This window comes from Ammospiza caudacuta, chromosome 11 (genome assembly GCF_027887145.1).
Source record: "Ammospiza caudacuta isolate bAmmCau1 chromosome 11, bAmmCau1.pri, whole genome shotgun sequence".
Lineage (NCBI taxonomy): Eukaryota > Metazoa > Chordata > Aves > Passeriformes > Passerellidae > Ammospiza > Ammospiza caudacuta.
The window spans coordinates 16,184,246-16,201,951 of NC_080603.1; the positions used below are offsets into that span (position 1 = coordinate 16,184,246).

The window sequence follows — 17,706 nt, forward strand, 5'->3', positions numbered from 1 at the left end:
TTTCAGTTTGATTGTAATGTGTTTTCCTGTGTTAAAATTAAGAACTTTGTTCAGATGTAATAACAAAGGGCAGTACAAAATACAACTGGATACTTTGCCTTGGCTACTTCAAACACTGAAAAACTGCTGTTTAAAAGAGCAATGAATTGATTCCTTGTATTGCTTTGGTGCATGCAAAGCTTTTGGTTTACCTACTAAACCGACTTTTTCTCAAGCCACTCTTTTTTTACACTTTGGATTCCCTCCCTGATGGGGCTGCCAGGGCAGTGAGTGAGCAAGGGGCAGCTGGTGCTTTGCTGCTGGCTGGGGTTAAACCCGGACAACCTGTTCAGAGCAGACAAAACCAGCCAGGCTCTCACACACAGCTCTTCTGCTCTCACCTGTCCCTGCAGGCCAGGCAGTTGCCTGTAACAAAAGCAGCACAGACTCTGTGTCTCACAGGTGGGATGCAGCTCACCTGCTTCCAAACACTCCAGGCAGATGCTCCAGGTAAAGGACAATCAAGCACACTTAGCCTGAAGAGTTTTCTTCCAAGACAGTGCACACATCAGCTTTGTGACAAGGAAATGGTGTGGCTCAGTACATTTGCAAACTCTTTCTAGGCAGGGAAAAACCATGCAAAACACCAGCATGCCAAAACCAGAGCACTCCTGTAGAACTCTGAAGGGTACAGCTTATAAGACCTGACCTTCCCTCTGACCTCCCAGGAGTTTCTCAGTTTAAGCAGCACAAGTACAGACTCAAGACACTGCACATGCCCTGCCTGCTCCTTTGCAGACATTGCAGCCAGGGATTTCTCACCTACTTGGACCCTCAGCTGGAAAACCCCCAGCAGTACTTTTTTGACTTTTCTGGAAAGTTGAGGTTAAAATCACAGATATACAAAAAAAGCCTACAGGAACCAAGTGATGAATAGGGATGAAAAGCCTGCACCAGTGCAAATGCGCCCAGACTACCACAAAAATGAAATAAAATGAAATTAACTAAAAGTAGAAATGGCAACCAGGCTAGTGCTGCCAGAGGTCACTTTAAATGGTGCCAATCCTGACTTTTTATTTCTTAAAGATATAGCAGGAAAAACCAAGGCTGAACAGTTGAACTTGGATGCAAAGTTAGATAAAAGAAGATTTTCGGGCAATCAAAGTTTGTATTTCTGACAATTTATTTTATTAAATATTAATTATTTATTGTCATATTAATGTTATTTAATGATTACAGCAAAGGTGGCAGAGTTGCTAGGAAGCCTTGATGGCAGGTGCAGCAAAAGCTGATCAGTGAATGCTATGGCCAGGAGATCCCCCTGCCTTGCTCTGAGCTCTTCCTGACAGCCCATCAGTAGTACTTTCTCTCTCTCTTGGACGAGTCCCCAAACAAGCTCTTCACAACAGCAGTGGCAAGGCCAGCAAGAAGGATACCTCCTACAGCTGCTGTAGTACCAATTACTACTTTTGTGACCTATAAAGGGGAAAGTAAAACACACGTTGGAAATACGAGGAGCACTTATGTCTACTCCCCACCCAGCATGATAATGGAGAAAAAGCAGGGATATTCAGGGTAAATAAATCAGTGAGAGGCACGGGCCTCATTAGCAGAAGGGGCAGCAGCCAGGTTTGTCCCCCCAGGAGGTGGCACCCCGGGAGAGGGCACTGCCAGGGTGCAGCCAGAGCACAGGGACCCTGCAGGGCCAGGGGCTCTGGGGAGGCAGCGCTGCTTTGGAGCCCACGCCTGGCACTGGGCTGTGCCCTGCAGGCTGCAGGCTGTGTCCCAGTGCCCGGCTCACAGCCAGCAGCCAGGAGCTGCTCTGGGAGGCACCCAGGGCTCACCCCGGCACTCACCTGGTCTGAGACTCCTTCTCCGTAGCGCAGCATGGTCACAAAGTGCTCACAGTTGCTGGTAAGCACATCATATGGCACCTCCCTGTCAATCCATTGTTCAGCACGCCGGATGATCTCCTTCACAGGGAAAGGAGTGCGGGTGCGGTCATACTTGTTGTTGACACGCCATTTATGATTTTCCACCACCACCTTCAGGAGCTGCTTCTTCACCTTGGCCTTTTTGGTGAATACAGATGTGGTGCTCACCAACAGAGATGGGGCTCCTTCATCTGGGGAAGTCAGGGAAGAGATAAGGCAGGCAGACCCTCTCTGGACTCTCCACAACCTCAGATGGGTTTCCTCTGCTCCTGGACAGGTCATCTACACACACAGAGTCTACCAGCAGCAGCACATGGAGGGAGACAGGGCTCCTGGGGCATCTCAACACGCACTCTGCATCTCGCCAGGCGGCACAAGCCTTACCTACAGGTGTGACGTTGATAACATATCCGTCCCCAACGTAGAGGGCCCAGTGCTGGTAACCTGGCCGGTCGATCTCGATCAGGTCCCCGGGCTGGGGGTCGCTCCTGCCTTCTGCCATGCCGGGCTGGCGCAGTGGGGCGGTGCAGGTGCAGCCGGGCTGGCTGAGCGCAGGGCAGAGCGCAGCGGGCAGGCGAGGGCTGTGCAGGGGCAGCTGGCGGGAGCGCAGGCACGGAGGGTGTCAGCGGCGGGCGCCGAGGGCAGCGGCTGCCGGAGCGGGGCCGGGCCGGAGCCGGCTCGGGGCCGCTGCCGCCCGCCGGCGCAGGGCGAGGCAGCGAAGGGCGCCGCTCGCAGGCAGCGCATCCGCCCGGGGCCGGGCCGGGCCGGGCGGGCGTCCGGCTGCTGCCGCCGTGCCCGGCTGCCCCCGCCCGCCCGCCCGCCCGCCGTGCCCGCGCTCCCCTCCCGGCCGCGCTCCGCTCGGGGCTCCGCCGGGGCCGGCCCGGGCCCGCTCCGTTGCCGGGACGCGGCTCCCCGGGGCTGCCCGCGCTGCCCGGCCGGGCCCGGGCCCTGCGGCACCTGCGGCCGCCCGGCAGAGCCTGCAGGGGCCGCATCCTGCTGGGAACGCCCGCTCGCATCCCCCGAGCCCCGCTCACCCCGGCGCCTTTGCCGCTGCTGCCGTGGCCGGGATCCCGGACCGCCGCTCCCGCTATAAATAGGATGAAGATGGCGCTTGCTCCGATCCTGTCGGGCTCACGGGCGACGCTGACCGAGAGCTACCCCATCCGTCTCCTCTTCCATCTCGTCCCGTCCCACCGCCCCCGCCTTCTCCCGCCCACCGTTCCTCCCATCCGGGCTCCCACTCCCGAGATTGTTTCGAAAACCACTGGTTCCGTGGAAATTCCGATCCTGTCCCCGAGGAGGACGCGCCATTGCCACTTTCCCGGAGCCTTCCGCAGCTCCTCGAGCCCCTCCAGCCGCGGGGTGGCTCCGGTCCCGCTCGGCCGAGCGGTGAGTGAGCGAGCACCCCTCAGCCGGAAACCTTTCGAGAGAAAAATGGGGTGCTGCCGTTCTACCTCTTCACCGTGATGAGAAACAGAGGAGGTGGAGCTCTGAGTGAAATAGTTTTAGGGCAAAGGGATTTTTAGGATGTGTTTTTATAACGTGGCCTGTGCATTTCCTTTGGGACAGCAGAGGAATTTCATGATTGTGCCCTGCCAGGGTCCCGGTCCAAGAAATAAGCTGAGCCCGTACAGCCATCTCCTTTACTGCTGCTGGCACAGTGTGCTAAAACTAATGAGAAAAGTGCCCTCTGGGTAAGTTGAACTAAGCAGTATTTAAAGCCTTGCATTTCAGAAGTCAGGCAAGCAAGCTGGTTGATATAAAAGATGAGAGCAGTGGAAGATTTGCCATCTTTCTGTCTTCCAGTGACATTGTTAATTCAGAGGAGCATTGAACAACTGTTCTACTTTCTGTATCATCCCCTTCTTTAAATCTGAACTATTAGCAAAGATTTGCCATGGAAATTTAATCACCAAGGCAATTCTTGTGGTATGGAAAAAACCACAAACATATACAGGGAAACCCAGATATCTGCTTTACCTGGGCACAGCAGGGTCCTGTTGCTTGGGGGAGCCTGGGCTGGGATCCTGCAGGGGAGGGACTGGCCTGTGCTCCCACCCACGGGTGGGCAATCACAGAATCATGCTGTGGCAGGCACGAGAGTGCAGTAGAAACTGCCACTGTACAGGCAGCAAAGATAGTGTTATAAACACAGTGAAATTCCAGCATAAAGTTGACAGTTCATTTGTGCACGAGTAGGCTTCTCTCACTGATTCATTTTCGTTGTGTAATGAGGTTGAAAGGCCCTTTCTATTCATACCCTTTCCAAAATAGATGTAGCCTGTGTGTATGGACAGCTGCTGTGCTCTTGAACGGACCAGAATAACCTAACTCACCACGGAGACTGCAAATCCTTCTCTGGCTAACAGTGCACATGAGTTTAGGGACACAAGGGAAAGGAAAAAGGGCAATTAAATAATAACAAGCATTACAGAAGAAAAAACAGCAAATCCTGTTAAGGAAACCCTCCTGTCCAACCATCCAGGACTCACTCTGGCAGTCTCACTTGCTGCACTTGAGCTGGGATTGAGGCCCTGTCAGAGTCCCTTTGAGGTGCTCCCCTTGACTCCCTGTACACTTCACACTCACACATCCAAAGTTTTCTCAATTGCACAGCCCCAGGTTTGCCATAGCAGAGTCTCAAACATCTGGATCCTTAAAATAAATTAATCATGGTGCAACAGCAAAACAAGAGCTTGAGCTTTATGTCTCAAAGCTTCACTCATAGCCCTGCTAATCTGTTCTGGGCTTGGACAAGGCTCAGGCAATGCTTTAGTCCCTGAGCTTTATGAGTGGTCTGTCGTGGGGTGGGTCTCACACACAGCATGTAGGTAGGCATTGCTGCAAATGCCTTTGGTCTCCTGATGTAGGGCAGTCCTAGGTATGGTCTGGGGCTGAGTTGATGCAGAGCTCCTCTCACATTCATCAGTGTGGCAGCTTCTGAGTTTGCAAAGACCCCCACAGAGACGTTATGACACAATCTCATTCTTCAGAAAGTTTTTGTTAAATTATGCTCTTATTTAGTCCCCACAGATTGGGGACTGATGACAAGCCTGCTTCTTGCCCCTTCACTCTAAGAGGAGAATGGAGTTCATCCTTTTTATTACATCTGTCCTCAGGTGAGCTCAGTTTCTTGTTTCTCTCCCCAGCTGGACATGCCTTGCTAGAAGTGGGATAAAGAACTGTGTCCATGTTGGTCAACTAATCCCCTCCCCATGGAAGGATTTGGGTAAGATGTCATGAAGACCTGCCTGGGATGCTATAAATAGTTCATAGAATCATAGAATGATTTGGGTTGGAAGGAACCTAAAGATCATCCCATTCCAATCCCCTGCCATGGGCAGGGACACCTTTCATCAGACCAGATTGCTTCAAGCTCTGTCCAACCTGGCCCTGAACACTTTCAGGGATAGAGCATCCACAACTTCTCTGGATAACCCATTCCAGTGCCTCACTGCCCTCATAGTAAGGAATTTCTTTCTAAGATCTAACTTAAACCTGCTTTCAGCTATCTAAACTTTACCTACTCTCTTTCAGTTTGAATTCTGACCACATCAGCCTATGGTTTGTACATCTCTCCGAGGTGTGGATGTCGTGTTGTGCAACACATTTGTGCCATCAAAATCTGTCTGGAATTTATGCTTTTCAAACTTCCTTTGAAGACAACAGAGTCTCTTCTGTCAGTTAGAACATATTTCATTTTGGGCCTACAATGTAAGATTTGAGAGCTATTTTAAATGAACAATTACAAAGGTTTTCAACAAATGCAATGATAAATTTATTATTATTTCTTCTCAAAATATTAGAAATATGATTAAAATATACAGAGTAAAAAGTATGGAAAATTATTAGGAACAATATTGTTAACTATAGATGTGCATTTGAAGATTCATTTTGATCAAATGCACTGTTCACAATGCAGCCATAATCTTGCTCACGTACTCTGGCATCCAATTTGTCCCTGGACCCTTTCAAAGAAGAATCCCTTGTTATAACAACTGTATCCACATTTCTCTTCGTTCTGTACAATGAGGGAAAAAAAAAAGCAAAAAACAACATATTTTAATTTCAATTCTTATTTATAGTGAGACATCAAACAATGTTGTGAGCATGAACAGAAGTGAGTTTTGGAGAAGCTAGAGTTTTATGATAAGTGATGCATATGCCCTGTGTAAAAGAAATGGGATGTGTTCACTCCTGATAAAAAAAGTTAAGTTTTCCCTCACATTCCTCAGAAGAGATCCCCAATGCTATGGCTCCTTTCTGCTCTTGCAGGTATGTGACTGATGAGAGTTTTGAGGTTTACAGGTGCTAAAAGAAGTGTCCTTGCTGAATGTAGCCAAGCTGGGAAAAGCCTTACCTGAACAGGTACACTGCAGAGGAGATGAGAATGACAATAACAACTACTCCTGCCACAACTCCGATGACAATGGCAATGGTGTAGTCGGAATCCTCTGTGCCAGGGTCTTCAGCTGAAGAACAAACAAGAGCCTGTCACTGAAAGCTAACCATGCTGTGAACAGAAATGGTTTTTCTCCACCCTTTTCTGTGTGTTTGTTATTTTTTGTGTTCTCTGTGGCTTTCCGGAGTGGTGTCAGACCCAGGTCCTGTGTGCTGTACCAAGCCCTGCTGTCCTGCTTTCTGGTACCTCTCCACTGGATTTCTGGAGGATTCACTGACCCTTCTCTCTGCTTGGATGATCACAGGCTCTCAGCCACTGGGTTACTAACCTACATCATGAAAATGAAGAGCGAGCCTGGTTCTTCTCCACAACAACATCCATTTTTGAAAATGATGTGTTTAATGAGACAGAGAAATACAGAATATTTTTATTACCTATTTTTTCAGCCTCACAGTTTAGTCCTGTGTAGAGTTCTGAACATTCACAGAAGTGGAGAGAGGTGCTGTTGGAAGCTTCAGAGCAAATGCCATCATTCTTACAAGGATTTGGCATACATGGGCCACCTGGGAAAGAAGGAGAAACACTTGACTCTCAGATAATCCAACCCTGAGGAGAACTGTTCTTGCTTAGATTAAACTGACTCCTAATGCTGCACACCCCCTGTATTTTAGCATGTTTCTTGTATCTGACAACATGAATAAGGGAAAGAAATACTGTTTCTCCAGTGAAACAACAGAGCAAGATCCCTTGCATGGTTTTCTTCTGTAGACTCTCTCTTGCAACTATCCCTAATCCAATGATGTTCTTTAAAGTTAGTCAAGACTTCATAGCATTAAAGACAATGTGATAGCAATTAACTCACTCCTGTAGCATCCACGAGTGTAGTTTGAAATGTCACAGATTTCTCCAGACGCACACACTTCATCAGAGCAGAAAACAGTGGAGCTTTCTGTGCACTGGCATTTCTGAGAGCAGTCATCAGTGGTGAATATTTCTCCAATCTGGAAAAACAGGAGTTAGATGTTTAAAAAGATCAAATAAAATCAGCCAGAAAAAAAAGGAATGTAGCCCTGGAACCCTCATTATGCTCTCTCCAATGCTTTCCTGATGAATGGCAATAGGGCAGATAGTTTTTTTAAAGTAGTTTGTAAAAAAAAACCAAAGCAAGAAGCTTATTAATGCAGCTCTCTGAAACTTGAGGATGGCCCAAGAAATAAAGTAAAAGAAGAGTTTGGGGCATGTGATCCCATCCCCAGGCAGGGTACATGTGCAACCAAAAATAGGCAACTGTTGCTTGGGATGAGTGGCAGATGGATCACATCATACCTGCAAGGCAATGTGGAAATGCTGTCTGCCATTTCAGAGGGAGACCAAGAGATCTTGACCTCTCTTCCCTTTCTCCAGAAACCAGAATTTTATTGAACAATTTCTCTTTGTTTCTAATGTTTCTACTGCAAAATTACATGCTGAGGATTATGAGGAGATGGTCAAAATAACTAACAAGAGAAGATACTGCTTAGTGGGAGCTGTCTGACCCACAGAGAGACCGTACCTCATAGTATTTGTTAAGGTATGTGCAGCCACACTGTTTGTAAGGCACGCATTCAAAGCCACTAAGAACATAACCAGGGAGACATTCACAGCCTTCAACACAGGGGGATTCACACTCAGAGGGGCTGGTCAGGTCGTTGCAGGATGCTGGACATGCAGACATGCATGCGCTGTACTTGCTGTTGGGAGGACATGACATTCCTGTAAAAATAAGGAGTCCAGTTACACCAGGCTGCTGTGTGTTACTTCCTTACAGAATTCCCTTTCTGATCCATTGTGTAGGAGGCAATATGATAAATACACACACATAGATGTGCATGCATATATAATAGCTCTGAAGTTGTAAGTAAAGCACTGCAAAGTCAGGAAATGCATCATCCAAGCTATTTGTATTCTGTGCTCTTGTTCCTGGTATACACTGCTCTCAAAACAACTTCTCACATGTTCAGGGTTGCCATCCCTGCAAATGCCAGAGCTGTTCCACAACTGTGGGAACTGTGTTTCACCAGAAATACAAAGTCATCTAACCATAGCAGACATAGGGAAAACATGGTTTGATGAATCCCCAAACTTAAATATAAAATGAGGAAAAATATGTTTGAGATGATTATAAGTCTTATTTCAGCATTTTTTTAGTCTGAGAGTTTTGAGTTTTCAGTTTAATCTTTTTTTTTTTTAATCTTGAAATTTCACAGGCAAAAAAAAAAAGATAATTAGAATATTTTGTAGATTTAAAGAGAGTGTGAAATTAAATGTTTTGCCTTCAGATTTGTAGCTTGTGATAGTCTCCAAAACGGAAACTTTTTGTCCCATTTGGAATGGGGACATCTTTTCATTCACAAAACTTCTGATGACAGGGAGTTGACAGCTCTGATTTCCGAAGTATCACTCAAAGCTGGGGTTTAAATACAAAAGTCAGCATAGGACACAGAGGAGAGGCCAGAAAAACAAGTGTGCTTAACTGTGAAGAGTGAGTGAAGTGTGAATCAACATGTTTTTATTTCCTGAGAAGATATGATATAGGAAAAGGCTTAAACTTCAGATTTTAAGAGTCCTGTAGGTAGAATCCCTACTTTCTGTTTCTTCCTGTGCTTACCACAGTCTGTCTGCTGCCTCCAGCCATCCATGCTGACTCCTTGCTGCTGACAGGCCAGCACATATTCCTCCAGACTGCGACACAAGATCTCATCTCCTTCCACACAGCCATCAAACAGGCAGCTCCTACGTGCAACATGAGAAAACATTAATTCCCAGTACATTTGTTATTGGTGGTTTTCATCTGCTTTTCTGCCTCACTCTGAGTTGGTTTTGTTTTCCAACAAAACTATCTGGCTGATAGGAAGCAGAGGAATACCCCAAGCACGTGATTGGAAAGATCAGGTCATTTGTTGTGCAGCTGCTGCTGCTATGTGAGGCGTCCAAATAGGATCATATCATCATTAAAGCTGGAAAAGGCCTCCAAGATCATCAAGCCCAACCTTTAACCTAACTCTACCAGGCCCACTACTAAACTGTGACCCTAAATTTAAAGTTTTCCTCATATGCAATCTAATAAAGTAATAAACAGTTGCCTGACTTTACACATTAAGTTCTTCTTTGCCCTCTGCTTCTGTTACAGGATACATGTTGCTTATACATCACTTTTTAGTGCTGCTAAGTCTTACAGCTTATGTTAAGAATATGGATAGTGGTTCATTTTATTTGGCTTAAAGTACTCTAACATTCTTCTCCCAGATAAGAGGGACTTTGGGGTGAGCATTATCTGTCTTTAAATATTAGGCACAATTATGTAACTAAAGAAAACTGGCAGCTACTTGGCAAAGTTGTGACTGATGATGGATGAAGCATGAAAGATGAACGTGGGGATGAACACAGCTCAGACATAGGTATGTTGGAATCGTATATGTAGGAGGCAGAGCAACCTTGAAACACAGCAGAGGGAACTTTCTTCAAGATATCAGGTTAGTTAATCTTCACTAATCTGGTTTTTGTACTTCTCCGTGAAAAATTCAAGAAGTATCACTGTCAGCTTTAGCCTTTGGTTATAACACAATACAAATTTTATGAAACTAGAACTGCTACCCAATAGACCCAGGTTCTAAAGTCTCACTGAATGTGGATGAGAACTGTAAGCACATTGGAAATTCCAGGCTTAACACTGCTGCTTTATCTGGTTGGGAAAAGAGGAAAGCTGCTTTGTAGAACTAGCAGAGAAGTGAAATGCTGAATAGATGAAAGAAAGATAATCACAGCTATTTAAAAATAAATAAGGGAATGTAAATATATCAATAATGGAATCACTGGGTTCCAGTTCTACAAAGACACTTACTATCCTCAGCTCCTATTAATAGCCTGGAGACTCCAGATGACTGAAGATAGTTGTTGACAGAAGCTATTGCCAAAATTATTTTGGAAATGGGGAGAACAACTGTGTCTGGAGTAGACACTTACGTGAAATAGAAATCTGGTTGGACTGCAGAATGACACTTGGCAAAAGGACCATTCAAGTCAGTCAGGATTCGACACTTTGAAGTTGTGTTTTGCTGCTCCAGCTGATTTTCATTGCAACCTTGGAAAAGCCCTGTATCTGGTTCCTCCTCAGGTTCGTTTTCTGAGTTGACATCTCGTCTGTAAATGAAGTCATCATGAAATCATCAGTGTTCTGTGAGCATCCAGCATTCATGGTACAATGCTCTGAGCAGCACTGCAAGAATACTTCTGCCTGTGGTGTAAATGTAAGTTTATTTATCTTTCATGTTTTATCCTGAATGAGAAGGAGATATAGCAAATCAAAGATGTACTGGAACACTTCCTACCATTTCAGAGATTTATGGATCTTTAAAGTAAACAGGATATCTGTAGTTATCTCTTTGCAAACTCTGAATGATACATGTCTTATCCATTGCCTCCTCCATCCAATCTATTCAACAAAAGTTGAATGTTAGTCAGAAGGATGCAGCTGGAATAAAGCCTTATTTCTTGGATATATGCTCACTTTCACTTAACAACCCACTGTATGCCTGAAATGCCAGAATTTTCCTATGGGCACAGACTCCAGAGCCCCTTTATGCTCAACATTGCCCCATATACTGTCTCCTATTATAGCAGGCAAAATTTTGTAGTCAAAATATATCCAGACAAAATATATAGCCAAAATATATTACAGTTCCATTTACATGCTGAAAAAGTGATGTGTTAATGGATAACCAATTTCCAAAGGGCTTTCAAAGCAACAGGGACAAAGGAAGGAAGGGAACCTCAAGGAAACAAGAAAAATCTTTTTCAATGTTGTGTATGGACTAATTAGCACAGAATTTTCCTGACCACAAATATTATGCTCATGCACCATGAAAAGAATGTCCTTCCTTTTTGTGTACTGGCAGAAAACAAAGTAGACAGCCATGAAAGCAAGAAAATCAGACTCTTTAATAACCTTTTATGGGAGGAACTGTGAATTTATGTTGATGGATTTCAAAGCTACCTTTGTGCTCCAGAGGAAAGACTGACACTGAATCAGGATTTGCACTCGCTCAGGCCCATCTAGCACATGTATTTATCTCTTTCAGGAACCATGAGCTTGGCAAAGATGTTATTCATCCCTGTGTCCTGACAGTTGTAATGGCTGTGACTCCAAAGAGGGATACTGAACTGGAGTCATGCACTGACAGTTCAGCCCTCTTTTGGCCAAACTGATAGTTCACCTTAGTGATGAGCAGGAAAAGCCCACACACACAAACAATGGGAAGAAGAAAGATAAGAGAAATGAGACAGTGTAGTTATTCCTAGAGTTTAACTATGACTTAATTCACTCATTTCTAGTGGCAGTGCTTACTGTGAATATTAAATAGAAAATCAAGTACCTGAGGCGAGAGCTTCTTTTCAGAGGAACTTTCCAGCTTTCACCAAATGTATTCACATTCCTCACCCAAACACCATCTGGATTTTTGAAGTCATTTCTGTATCTCCCATCAAAGTCACCACACAAGCCTTCCACTCTGCTTCTGTAGGTGGTAGCGAGCTTTATATCTAGGCAAGGTCAGAAGGAAAAAAAGCTGTTACACAGAAATTGTTGCCACTGAGTGTATGGAAGAGGTAGAAATCATGCCAAGTGCCACACGTCATGACTCAGATTGCAGGTGGTAATATGACATGGGTTTAATATGCAGCATAAGAGCATAGCCCTGAACATGTTCATACAGGTATTCACAGTTTCTGTGCTCTGCAATGTGGATAATGAAAAAGTAATTTTTCACAAGTTTTTATATAACATGAGATCACTGCCTGGGTGCTCTTAGTGCATGCTGCTTACTGCTTTGCAACGAAGGGAATGCATCACCCACTTTTTGCCCTTCACTTACAATCCACTCGATCACTGAGAAATGGAATTTCTACAGACAGACATTTGCTTTCTGCACTTGGAATTCCAGGGTTTGGAAAGATGCCCATGTAAATACAGAGCCTGGCACTTTCACCATGCACTCAGAAACACTACAGCTATATGCTGTGGTAAATCAGGAGTAGCTCTGCTTTGAACAGAGAGGTACCATGTGTCCAGCTGACATGAGTGACTTGTGTATAGGCCATGGGAAGTCCTGACAAACACTGAAGAATGGGATTATCTGGAGTAGGCTTGAGAGGAAGCATGCAAAATGATACACTCACAGTCTCTAGCTTCAGGATCTCAGTCCTACAACTCCTCTGGCTGGGTTCAGCTGGCATGGGGCAGATCCAGATTTTGCCCCATCATCCCAATTAACAACTTAAAGTGATTTGCTGTTGTTCTTATCATTCAGACCTTACTTAACACGAAACAACTGTATGACAGTCTGACTCTGTATCTCACTTCTCCTGGTGGGATCCAGATAGAGAAATGCCAATTTTATGGTTTTTTTCTTGTTTCTGGGAAGCACTTCTTTCTGGTATTTTCTGGTTATTTTCTGGTATTTTATATAACAAAAGACCATAAGAGCAAAGAGTGAAGATTTCAAGTTTTGCCTTGGGTCTAGACCTCCTCTGGAATGAGAACATTTTTGGGGGCTGAGCAAAAATATTCCTGCAAAGTGCAAAAATGCACTTACCTGCATTCTGGATGCCATCAAAGCTCACGTATAAGCCAAAATCTGTCTCCAGGTAAATTCTTGTTAGCCTCTGATATATACGAATACCTTCATGAGGTCGAACAGGAGGCCTCACTCTCACACCATCCAACTAACAAGGAACGAAAAAATGAAAATTCATTATAAATAGGCCAACTTAAAATCTGATTTCTGTACAGGTCAATGATATAATCCAATACTCTGGTTTTATGATAAATATATTGGATAATTTAACAGCATTTATTTTTTTAAGTTAACAAAATCATGTATTGTGGAAAGTGATCTGAACACAGTACTTTCATGTCATCCAAAGAAATATCTATTATTTAGCTAAAAATGTAATATAGGAGCTCTGTATGCTCCTACACACCAATAAAGAGGAAGGAAATTAAATTATCCTAGCATAAAACAAACCTTTCCTTACAACTGATAAAAATTGGTGTGGCTTTATTGTAAGCCCTGGGATATTTGGGGTTTCATTGCTAAAACTATATCTATTGATTTATTTGTTTGATGTAGAATTGTATCTCTCATAGCTATGGAGAAAAAAGACTCCACACAACTGAAAATCTCATTTGTGGTGGCCTCACGGCACTGTTGTAATAACACAGTTCACTTTAATACTTTAATTTTAAAAAAAAATGTCCATCATTTAAAAATGTTTTACTCCAAAGGAGGGCCTTCCTTGTCCTCTGCAGTCAGGGGGGAGTGACTTACCAGGATCTGCTTTTTGTGCCTGAATCGCACTGTGTGGTTGTAAACATTGATGAGCATCTCTTTCAGGTAAGTAATGTGTCGACTTCCAAGCAGAGGATAGTTCATGCCCTCAATGCTGAACTGTGTCAGAGTGTCAGGGAGGTCAGGGGTGGTCTGAGCCAGAATATATGTGTATTTCCCTTGGAAGTGGTGCACCAGCCTGTCAAAGGTTGTGTAGTGTGGGTCGCCCATGACCTGGCATATCCCAAAACCTGCAAGGGAAGAAAGAGCTTCATTACTCTCCAGTCTGAATGTGCATGTGCCAGATGGCATGCCTGGAGTGGTCCAAACTGTTAGATTAAAATGATTGCTGCTAGCATGCAGGCCTGAAAGCAAAGATGGGTGCTCAGGGCTCGCTCTAGTGAATAGAAACTCAAATGGAGAGATGGACAGAGAAACTCATTCCTCTGCTGAGAACCACTGTGAGCCAACTGAGCTGAAGCAGAACATTAGGGTTTATAGAATTTATGGAGACTAAGTTGTGCTCATTGGCTCTCTGCAGAGGAATGACTCTGACACAAGCACAGCGAGAACTGGCCTAGTAAGAGATTTTGTTTTCATAACCTCTGCCATGTGTTGTTACATAATTGAAAAGCAATGTTTAATTTTGGCTGACTCAGTGCTGTCACTGATTTCTTCTGAGGTTACTAAACTGATAATTGGGTTTACAAGATGTAACAATCAGATACAGAGATACAGTGACTATCCTCTATGTATTCTCCTGGACCACTGAGCACAGAGTAAACCATTATTCCAGAAGCAAGGCATAGGAAGGCCTATTAGATTACATATCCTTAAAATTGCTGGGGTGCCTCTGCTCAGATATTTTGCCAAAATGAACCAGGGACACTGAATTTGCCTTATGTTTTTGTATTGATCCTCAATAGAGTAGGACTGATGCCGTATTATTCTTCAAAACTGAAGTGTAGGGACACTATGCAACAAGATCTCTCCTAATCAACCCAACCTACCTAGAGAATATGGGATTAACTTTGCCTAGCCAACACAAATGTTGAATGAAAGGCACCAAAGTCCTCTGACTGGCCTATCATATATCTGTCCAGATCTGCTCTGTCCTGGTTTTGCTTATTGGTTTTTGATTTGGTTTTTTGGTAAACATGCAATGGAAAAAAATAGGGTTATTGTGATGAGATTCACAAACTGGGTTAAGTAGATGCAGTGGAATTTTTTTAAAAGAAATTTCAGTCTAACTAGTCAGACTGAGCTGTCAAATTTCTAGATATACGTAAATTATATCCAGGTATCCATTTCCCTCTACAAATTCTCTACATGGAATAGGAACCTTCTATTATGAGAACTGAGACCTTTTGTGATTCGATAACATGTTGTCAAGAAAACAGTCAGAGTTTTCTTCTTTCCCAGTGAAAGAATGAAATTCCATGAAAGAAAGTATGTACACCCACATCCTCCCTCCTTCTGCAGCCCTCAAGTGAACCCCAGTGAAGACCTGCTTGCACATACTTGTTGGATTGCACTTGTGTTTTCCATCTTTGATCACGCAGGTTTCTCTAGAATCACAGCTGTAGCTTCTGCAACTGATGACACCGTTCTTCTGGCACTGGCATCTTTGGGTGCAGTGTGGAGTTAGCCATGTCTCCCCAGCCTGGACACAAATTGTGTTAAGAATACGTTATCAAGGTGCTCAGCTTTGCAGTGCAATGGAAGTTCAAAAGCCATGGGTGTGGACACTAGCTGGGTCCAACCTTGTCCAGTTGGCAATTCCACAACTGCTTGGTTATGTGTAGTCTCACCAAGAGCCTGTGAGAGGGGATCTCAGTCCATCTATCTTACTGTCATCAACATAAGAATTTGAACACAAAACTGGACTAGGACAGACTGCCTGAATAATTCTGAACAATTGTCAGTTTTAAAATAGGCCTCAGTTTTGGCCTCAGGTGCAAAGTACCAAACAAGATTCTGTATCTCCTAATACCCAAGGCATCAGCTTTTACTAATCAGATGAAAGGTATTTAAGAGGTAGATCCTGAAGTCTTTGGTCTCTCTCTCTCTCTTTCGTATTAAGATGGGCAGGAGATCAATTTTCTACAAGTTCTGAAGTCAGAGATTTGCTCTTTAAACTACTTACACTGTAGTAATTGTTGTCATCGTCCCTGCAGCCACAACTGCTGAGAGGCACACAGTTGCCATTGCTGAGCACATAATTATCATCACATTCACAGCCCTCTGTGCACTCTTCTGTATTCTCACAAAGGGAAGAGGCAAAAATGTCACTGCATGTTGATGGGCAGGGAGAGACACAGTCTTTGTAGTGGCTCCGGGATGGGCAGGGCAATGCTGTGGGGGAGAACAGAGCCAGCCTTATTAAATACATTTAAAAAGTGCACTGCAAACACTGAAAGCTACACCTTGGCCTATGGAATGGTAGTACAGAACTGCCTTTTAATAACTGATTTTGATCATCAGCTGATTTTTATTTGAATATGTTACTTTTTAAAAAAATCAAACAACAAAACAACCAAAAACAGAACAAAAAATGCTCTCTGGAACTGCTTATTCAGTTTTATTACAGGTATGACTAAACCACATGGCTCCAGATTTAGTATTCCAGTTCAGCTGCAAATGCCTCTTTGGGCGCCGCTAGAAATGAGACTCTTAAAGGCAAATTCCTTAAAATATTCAACCTTCCATTGATGCAAACCAGATGTAAATTTATCTTAACTACAGACATGCAAGAGCAGCAGATATGTATTGTCAGACTGCAGGTTCATCTAGCTCTAAACCCTATTTCTGCCAGTGACATGACATGCATAAGGGGACAGGTCAAGAAACAGTGTAACATGTTTGTTAGTCCAGTATTTTCCTACACTCATGGCAAGGAGGCAACTAGGGATTTCTGATGGATCTATTAAATATTCATCTGACTTGCTTTTTAACTAGTTAACTGTTTTGTCCTCCACCACATTATTTGATAATCCCACAGTGTAATACTAAATTGTAAAAAAAGATCCTACAGATAAAACCCCTCCACATTATCTTTACTAGTTGTTTTATCATTTGTTTGTAGTTTTGTCGAATGATTGGAGTGAAGCATATACCCTGGAAATTAATCTGAGAACAGGGTGCATAATAACTGGCAAATTAACAATTTTTGTTCAAATCACAGTGAGTGGCATTGAGCCCTGTGTCCTAACACAGTATCCCTCTTTCTTTTGATCTTCTGGTTATATTATTTCTCCATTTTAGGCTCACTACAATATCTCATTTGGCTACCAATGCCATTCTAACTCCACATTAATATCCACAGCTTGTCTAGTTATCGCTGGGTTTATCTGAAGCTGAATACAGTTCAGTGGAGCAATGGAATTGTGATGGTAGAATTGCACTTTGTGATAATTTAGATTTAATTTTCTTTTACTTGTTCAATTAATTGTGCTATTTTTTTCATGCTATCAGTCATTCAGGTTTCAGGCTTTTCACTTGCTTGTGTACTTACGACAGAATGTGCTATTCCTCCATTTAATGGTGATTCCATGATTCTTGCAGGTGTCCACATAGACCTGAACTATATCACAGAGGGCAGACTTCATACCATCATACTGGCACATATCATAGATGCAGATCTCTATGAAGTCATCAGGGTTGACTAGGCTATGGCACACTTTGAATTTGTCTGATTTTAGAACATTGCACTGTCTTTCAATGACTTGTTTATTCTCAGCAGTGCAAGGAGGCTCCTCATCTTCTCTTAAGTCTGGCAAACAACTGCAAGAAAGCACAGACGCAGGCTGCTATAAGACAGACTGATACTGAAAAGTTTCTTTCCAATGAAAAGTAGAAAATGCTGGAGACTCTGATTTCCTTCTGTCAATGGATGAAAGACTGAGCAGAAGTAGACCTGCCTGACAACCCCCATGCTGTGTCTGACACCTGTTACTCTCATTGAACTTGACCCTGACTAGAGGATTGACTTCAAAGCTTGACCTTGGATCTGTCTCATCACTATAAA

General features: G+C 43.8%; 2 protein-coding genes across 2 annotated transcripts in view; both read right to left on the minus strand.

The window, feature by feature from the left end:
• Positions 1 to 1,174: 1,174 nt before the first annotated feature.
• On the minus strand, positions 1,175 to 3,107 carry LOC131562611 (phospholipase A and acyltransferase 1-like). Its single transcript, XM_058812434.1, has 4 exons — positions 2,948 to 3,107; positions 2,298 to 2,508; positions 1,836 to 2,104; positions 1,175 to 1,455 (listed from the first exon to the last, which is right to left on the minus strand). The coding sequence occupies exons 2-4, from the start codon at positions 2,413 to 2,415 to the stop codon at positions 1,333 to 1,335; spliced, it is 510 nt and encodes a 169-aa protein (XP_058668417.1). The 5' UTR covers positions 2,416 to 2,508; positions 2,948 to 3,107; the 3' UTR covers positions 1,175 to 1,332.
• A 2,639-nt stretch (positions 3,108 to 5,746) lies between these two features.
• The window catches only part of LOC131562261 (IgGFc-binding protein-like), a 107,412-nt gene continuing 95,452 nt past the window's right edge, over positions 5,747 to 17,706 (minus strand). The window contains exons 67-79 of the mRNA XM_058811857.1: positions 17,194 to 17,462; positions 15,826 to 16,034; positions 15,201 to 15,342; positions 13,680 to 13,930; positions 12,945 to 13,074; positions 11,727 to 11,892; positions 10,318 to 10,494; positions 8,963 to 9,087; positions 7,868 to 8,067; positions 7,178 to 7,316; positions 6,750 to 6,878; positions 6,274 to 6,385; positions 5,747 to 5,934 (exon numbers count right to left, since the gene is read on the minus strand). Coding sequence (XP_058667840.1) covers positions 5,781 to 5,934; positions 6,274 to 6,385; positions 6,750 to 6,878; positions 7,178 to 7,316; positions 7,868 to 8,067; positions 8,963 to 9,087; positions 10,318 to 10,494; positions 11,727 to 11,892; positions 12,945 to 13,074; positions 13,680 to 13,930; positions 15,201 to 15,342; positions 15,826 to 16,034; positions 17,194 to 17,462 — 2,203 coding nt within the window. The 3' untranslated portion in view covers positions 5,747 to 5,780. The remainder of the gene's footprint in view (positions 5,935 to 6,273; positions 6,386 to 6,749; positions 6,879 to 7,177; positions 7,317 to 7,867; positions 8,068 to 8,962; positions 9,088 to 10,317; positions 10,495 to 11,726; positions 11,893 to 12,944; positions 13,075 to 13,679; positions 13,931 to 15,200; positions 15,343 to 15,825; positions 16,035 to 17,193; positions 17,463 to 17,706) is intronic.